This window comes from Vigna unguiculata, chromosome 3 (assembly GCF_004118075.2).
Source record: "Vigna unguiculata cultivar IT97K-499-35 chromosome 3, ASM411807v1, whole genome shotgun sequence".
Lineage (NCBI taxonomy): Eukaryota > Viridiplantae > Streptophyta > Magnoliopsida > Fabales > Fabaceae > Vigna > Vigna unguiculata.
Window position 1 is genome coordinate 20,245,697 of NC_040281.1, and position 7,569 is coordinate 20,253,265.

Here is a 7,569-nt window from a genome sequence, read left to right on the forward strand (position 1 = left end):
ACTTTTCCTTGAATTCGTGTACCTTACAATGCTCTCCGAAAATCCAGCCTCAAAACCCTCATATTCTCTCACAATTTGTCTTTTAATGGTGTCTTAATTAGCAATGATGAAAGGAAAACGAAAATGACTCTTGGCTGCTCCTTGGCCAGCTAGGGTTCCTCTGCTGTTTCACATTCATGCCAAAGAAAATTTGGGCAAAAAGAAAGTTTAATTTGGTTCTACCAAGGTTTAAACCCATAACCATGCCAATGTCCAATCAATGCACAACCATTTAACCAATTCATGTTTCGTGAAAATTCTTAAAATTCTATGATTATATTATCACTCAACATGACCAAGCATATTATTAAAATAATAATAAATTAAATAACACATAAATGGCATACATAAGACTTGAACCCAAGTCCTCTTAACACAATCAAGTACTCTCAACCATTTAAGCTAGTACTTTTCCACATCACATCAATTAACATTTAATGTCATAAAGGTTTCCACTACCCGCATTTATTACTTAATTATTTATTTAATTAATTAATTTTCATGGGTCTTACAATTTTCGGTTTTGGTGGCTATAAAACCTAATTAAGGTAGTTTTTGGAGAGGAAAGAGGGAGGACGTGAGAGAACAAAAGAGAAACTGAGTTGGTAGTGTGGAAAGGGAGTTCTAAAGGTTGATTTGAGTGAGAATCCAGGAGATAAAGTTCATTGAAGAGGAGACAAGGGCTGGAATAGTGGTGGTGTAAGATAAGTTCTAATTCTTCCAAATTGAGCAAGAATTATCTAGGTAAGGGGAATTGCTTTCATATGTTGTATTCATGTATAATGTACTATGTCTTGCTGTGACTCAATTGCATGAAACCATATATTTTTACGTTGGTTTTCGTAGGTTTCTAGGTTTCTGCCCAGAAACCGCTTGGCGGTAATGAGCATGCCACCCTCATTTTGACCCAGTTTCTAGGTTCTGCTATGAACCGCCTGGCGACGATGAACACTCGCCAGGCGATGCGATGACAAGTTGGGGGTTTGATTGTTTTTCAATGAAAATTGTGATGCTTTAAAATTCCATGCAAAGTTTTATGTTTGTGTGATTATGTAATGATATATATTTGTTGCTAAATGCCACTGGTGGTGTTTTCGTGATGATTAAATAGTGTGCAAACTTGAGAAGAGTTTCCGTTAGATTGGACATGAAATTGGAATTTGGGGGAAATAGGGCTCAATCCTGGTGTTTGGTTCATTATATGATTCTGTAGAGTGTGTCTGTGTGTGAATGAGGGAATTGTGAATTGGTGTGATGTAATTGCAAATTGGATAATTGGCTGGAATCTTGCAAAGAGGCAATTCGCAGATGCAGAAAAACTAATTTTTTACCCAGGTTCTGATGCATCGCTTGGCGGCCAACATGGTGGAAATAAGATGGAGTTAATATATAAGTGGAAATTGGTTAAGTAAGTAGTAGTAAGTGTCTTAGTGGTCTAATTAGTTGGAGATGAGGAGAAAAGGATGTGGAGTAACAGAATAGGGAATGGTTGGGAAGGTGGGGTACCTTAGTGCATGGAGTTGGTAACCTTGGCCTCTTAGTGAAAAATTGATAGAGGTACTATAAAGTGAGTAAGTGCTAGACATAGTGAAATAATTGAATGAGCATGTAGGAACGTGAGGAGTGAACTATTTTTGCTAGATGTAGTAGGTGGTAATGACTTGATGATGTCTCATTGCAAGTGTGGGTCATGAATTAAATGGATAAGCTTATGCTTATATATATATGTATATATATATATATATATATATATATGTATATATATATACATACATATATATATATATATATATATATATATATATATATATATATATATATAAGATTGAAGTATATGAGATGAGAATTTGAGACCAAAGTTAGGTAATGATTTGGAGATATGTATTATTGTATTGAAATGAATTGGATTAAATTATGGTCTGGTTTGGGTGCTAAAACAGCAACTGGTGCGCTACTGATATAGCGCTTGGCGGCACAGAAGTGGCTGCCAAGCGTTAGACCATCAGGGATATCCCTTGGAACAGGTGATGCCTAGTTGTGGGGTATGACCCACTAGGCGATAAACTTTGAGACAGAGGGTCTGAATGTAGCCTGGCGCCTAGCGACGGAGGTGTCCCACCAGGCGGTTTGCGCAGGAATGTTGCTTGGCGGCGCTTAGGCAGCGCCAGGCGATAGCGTTGTAGGCAGTGACTTTCTTGCTTGCATTTTGTGTGTTGTGATTTGCGACTTGGACCATGAGATGTTGATTGTGTCATGAGCGGGTAGGTTCATGGCTGGTGATGAACACGTGATGATATGAGCGGGGAGGTTCATATCCTGATGCTCACATGTGGGGATATGAGCGGGGAGGTTCGTATGTTTTGTGCTCACACTTGAGAGCTGTTGTGCGCGAGGAGGTTCGTAGTTGGTGAATCACATGTGTTGGACTACGGGCGGGGATGTCTACAGAGTTGGACTACAAGGGGAGAAGTTCGTAGAGGCAGGACCACAAGCAAACAGGTTCGTGGAAGCATCGCATATCCTGAGTCCATGGTCAACTAATTGTGTGACTTGCAGGTTGAAAAATCTTGGGGTAATAAGGTCTTGGCCAAGAATTAACTAGAATAAAACACTTAGGTGTATCTTGATTTATTAACTTATATGTGAATTGTTTACGAGCTCACTCTTTTTGTTTATGTTTGGCAATGATTTTGTCACACGGGAGCAGATGATATTCCAGGTGATGTTGGTGATGCCTAGAGATAGAGAGATGGCTCTCATAGGATTTGAATTGCATTTATACACGAGTTTAGTTTTCATTTAGTTCATTTTGAGAACTTGTAAACGATTATGGTTTTTATGGATTTTGCTAATTTGAATTTTAAGCGCACTGTATAAATTTTAAATTTTTCTCGCGTTTGGAAATAATAAATGAGGACGTTTGAATTTCAGTTACTATTTAATTATTTTATTTAAGTAATTTCTAATAAGAATGTTACAAACACGACGGTGACAATAATCATTCCTTCAAATTTCTCATTGCAACTTCAAAAACCAAGGATGATTCTCTAACAACAAGGAATTAATCTTTTCTTATGTGGAAGATTAGACTAAGTTGCAACCATAGAGCATACTAAGAAAAAATCCTACGAAACCATAGCTCTTGATACCACTTGTTGGAAAAAATGCAAAAAACATTATTATATTTACCCTTAAAAATCACCCTATTAACATAGAAATAAGATTATATATAGAAAACACGATAGTATAACGTGAAAACTCTAAATACGGAGAAAATTCAGGACGATATCAACCCAACAATTATAAATTTTAAACTCAACTTCATTCGAAATTACGATTAATCATTATAATGTCGAAATATTAAAAATTAGTCTTATTCATTACATAATTTATTATTTTATTTTCTAAAGACAAACAATAAATGAAATAATTTCTTTAGCAAACAGCAGATTGTTAAAAAAGGATAACGACATAGAACGTAAATAAGTTCTCATATTGTAGCAAGACCACAAAATGAGAAGCACTGGAAAAAACTAGTACAAAAGCAAAGTTTCATTGAGAATTATTGAACAAATCCATCATGTTAAATCATTGTGTATTAGTAACTACACATGATCACTCAATCTCCTAAAGTTAACAACTAAAATATCTTTAAAACATTGTAATTATTGTAAATAAAAAGAACAACTTCATTAATTCAAATAAAAGTAATACCCTCAATTTTGGTGTTAATTTTATCCTAATTAAATCGATTAACTGAATATAAATTTAAACTAATTCAAATCAAAATTTAAACTAGATTCAAAACAATTCAAATTAATTTGATGCAAGGTATCTGAATTTCAAGTTCAATCAATTTTATTACCTTTGGATTCAATTTTTAAATCCATAGCCACCCCTAATCAAGGGTTAGGTTTAGGGTTGGGAATGGTAGAATGTTGCAGGAGGTGAGGGTCGATCAGTTGGAGGTACCGTAAGAGTAATGGTACTTAAGTTAATGCACAAGTTCCGTCATTATTTTCTCATTTTGCTATTACTGGCTAACACAATGTCTGATCTTTCAGGAACAATCACTAAAACAGACATCAAATAAAGATGTTCGTAGAGCACACCAAGAGAGGAAGAAAAACACCATGGAACTTGCAATATTATTTTAGAAGTAGCACAGTAAATTTTGATGGAATAGACAGAAAAAGTTTCATATTTCACACAAACATTGCATATAGGTTGCAAAACTGCTACCAACACATGGAACGCAACTTAAAGTTGAAAGAGAAAGAAGAAGGCACATGTCCTGTTCGACGTATATACTCTACCCTTTCGGTAGTCCTCAAAGCCTTGTCATTCAGCTTCACCTGTGCATTTGCACGTTTCTCTTCAGCTACCCTCTTAGTCGAAGCCAGTTTATTTGCAAACCTTTCTTGTGCCAAAGCTTTCATTCTATCAGCTTTCACCTGGTAATTCAAACAGATCCTAATCACTTACTTAAGTACTGTAATTATCTATTAACTATATGCACACTTCAATAATTTTGTTTTGCTAACACATTGCAGCGAAGCTCATTCCCTTTGTTGTGTCAGATAATAATAGTGAGTAATCCCATATAGGTTAGGTACATACACATGGAAGAAAATGTGTAGCTGTACAAATTGTAAATTGTACGGTTGTATGCAGTAAAAAGCAACTTTACTCAAACTTGAGCCCACTCATGAAAGCAATGCATGTCTGGTACCTAGAGGGAGGTTCTATCAGAATCACATTAGATATATCACTATGGATCAGTGTACTGTTTCCAACTTATCAATTACAGAGTACTTGCTTAACCCTTGTGCTATTTCAGTGGATCAATGACAACTCGAGGGAGTTTCATAATATTTACATTTTCTATTCCCTGCATGGGGAATGAATCCAGGAAGAAAATACGAAAGATCAAAGGTCCCTGCCATGCCATGTTTCTTTTGAGGAATAATTCTATTTGTCAGTCTATTTCACAGACCTTTCAACTTTACTGAGATGTGCTTTGGAGTTGTTAACAGGGCATCAAAAGATGAGCTATCATCTTCAGCGTTGGAAAGGTTAAAATCACCGTTTAAGAGCTAAGGGAAGATCTACTTTTGGAAGTGCCAATTTCAGAATATCTTACTAATAATATGCTAGATTATAAGAAGACCAATAAACCCAGTAAGTATTGTACCTCCATTTTTTTCATCTCCATTTCAGCTTTTCTAATCTGGTGATTTTCCCAAGCTTGAATCTTCACCTCTTCACGCTTGAACCTAAATAAAGTTTTAACAAACAAACTTTATTAACAATCAACAACTACATTAAATCCTTGACTCCTGCGGCAAAATTTATACCAAGTGTTTAATTGTGAAAATTTTCCTTCATTACATTCACTAGTTCATTAAATTTTAGTATTTGATCATAGAACAAGCTCAATAGTTAAGTAATTACCTGGCCATGTATTTGGCACGTTCTGCCTCATCCCAAGCCATTGCTCGGCTTTCTAGAGGACTCAACTTTCTAGCTTGATCTTCAATCCTCTTGCAGGGGCTTGTTGATCCTTCTGCACTGTACCTAACAGTGTCACGGTCACCCTCAACAACTTGCAACCCATTTTGACCCCTTATTGGAGTTGAGGTCCCTGAATGAATAGGGCTTCTAGTTGCAGGAGTTGTGGCTCTAATTGGGGTGCCAGTTCTTGAAGGCTCTTGACTAGCAATTGGTGTCATCTCAGTCCCCATGTCTCTGAAACATATTGATTGGACCTGGATTGTGTTTTCTGAAGGCTTAATACTGTTTCTCCAATTTGACTCGTCACATTCTACCCTTTTGGCATCAGCTTCATATTGAGCAACAATGGCATTGGAACTAGAAGTGGTGACCAACTCATGAGATGCATCAATGTCTTCCTCTTCCTTCTCACTACTTGAGTAATCATGCTCCTTCTGTGGCACAGGAGCTATCAGTCTCAAATCATCTGCGTTTGAGTTTCTTGGCCTGTTTTTGGAGTGACTTTTCTCTCCTCCTTTTGACAATCCCACAAGCCACTTTTGTGCATCATCCCACTTAGAAGGGGTTGGTTTTCCCATAGTTGTTCGATGGTGGTGGGGGATACGAGTAGCATCCTTTCCTTTGTTAAACTCTGAATACACAGCACTGTTATTTGGGATCTCTTGTGTTGGTCCATGATTGTTATAGCACCCTTTGTCTTCTACGTATCTCATTTTCAAAGATGTCTTTCACAAATTCAATCTTTTGAGTAGAACAATGGTGGTCCAAACTCTACACAATGAAAATTTTTAGGATCTATAATTTCTGCTTTAGATCCTATATAGAGAAAATCAGTACAATCCATGACATGTATGAGATCTTGTTAATATTCTGAACAAAAATATATACAATACTGGCCTAATCTAGATTGAAGTTTAGTACTATAGAGCCTTGCATGTCTATTTAGTTGTATCTACAAACATGAAGCACAGAAATGTCAAAATAGCCATGTAAAGTAACTCTTGTCACTGAAACAAGGACACCCTAATGAACCTAGACAAATACTTCAGTCTCAAGCATTCAATCCTGAAAACCCTTTACCTAAAATGAACAAAGAACTAAATAAAACCTTATGTACAATGCTTGCAAACAAAATACAGTCACTCATCGAGTTACACCTTTGAATCCATGTTGTCAAAGTCTTAGAGATGTAGTATCAGACCTTAAAACAGAGTAAATGAAACTAAAATGGAGTTCACATAGTATAGCTTAGTATTTAAGAGAAAAATACCTTATTTCAGACCATGAAATTCTGAGAGTTGCAGAGGCAAAGATGAATTTTCAGATCCATTGAACATTATAATACTACAGAAATACTATGCATGGTTCAGAAAAGGGGTATCCTTACGACAACAATAAATTAAAAATGGTCAGAGGAAGAAATATAGATGCATAGAATAGCTATTTATCTTGGGAATTGGTGGACTTTTTTTACTGAGCAATACAGGTGCCATGTGGGGGTGGAATCCACATTTCATCTTCAATGTAATGTGGCAGAGGAACCGTGGATGTAGTATTTTGGCAGAGAATGACGAAGTAATTTACTATTTTCCATTTCTAACCATTGAGCATCCCTGAGAAAGTTATACTAAATAAATACCAAACGAAATTTATAATTATATTTTTAACTTCTTTAATGCCAATGATTTATAAAATAATATAATAACTTATAAAGTAATAGTTTCGTTGGAAACGAACATGAACTACATTTCTCAATTAATGAAGGGCATGACAAATAATACTACTTTGTCACTGTTGTTTTTCGGTTGAAGTGTCATGAGATGTCCACTATGTAGGCAAATAATATTGTACTGTTTCCGAGAGAAAGCTGGTTAAAACTTTGGTTGTCCTTTTAACGGCTACTAGATTGAGAAAAATAGTATAAAAACATGACACGTGGACGGTGGGATGTCTGTGATAACATCGACAATCTGCGATGCTCCTGAGCTGAAGTAACAGAGTTTCTGACTTTTTTCA

The 7,569-nt window shown here is 36.0% G+C and overlaps 1 protein-coding gene across 2 annotated transcripts; it reads right to left on the minus strand.

Annotated features, from left to right (window-relative positions):
• Positions 1-4,158: 4,158 nt before the first annotated feature.
• LOC114176472 lies at positions 4,159-7,096 on the minus strand. 2 transcript variants are annotated; one of them, XM_028061521.1, is made up of 4 exons: positions 6,824-7,096; positions 5,494-6,369; positions 5,234-5,315; positions 4,159-4,493 (listed from the first exon to the last, which is right to left on the minus strand). In XM_028061521.1, exons 2-4 carry the CDS (start codon positions 6,264-6,266, stop codon positions 4,278-4,280), a joined length of 1,071 nt encoding a protein of 356 aa, XP_027917322.1. In that variant the 5' UTR covers positions 6,267-6,369; positions 6,824-7,096; the 3' UTR covers positions 4,159-4,277. The 2 variants fall into 2 exon arrangements, with proteins under 2 accessions (XP_027917322.1, XP_027917321.1); XM_028061520.1 differs by having other exon boundaries at positions 5,494-6,324; positions 6,824-7,095.
• Positions 7,097-7,569: the final 473 nt, after the last annotated feature.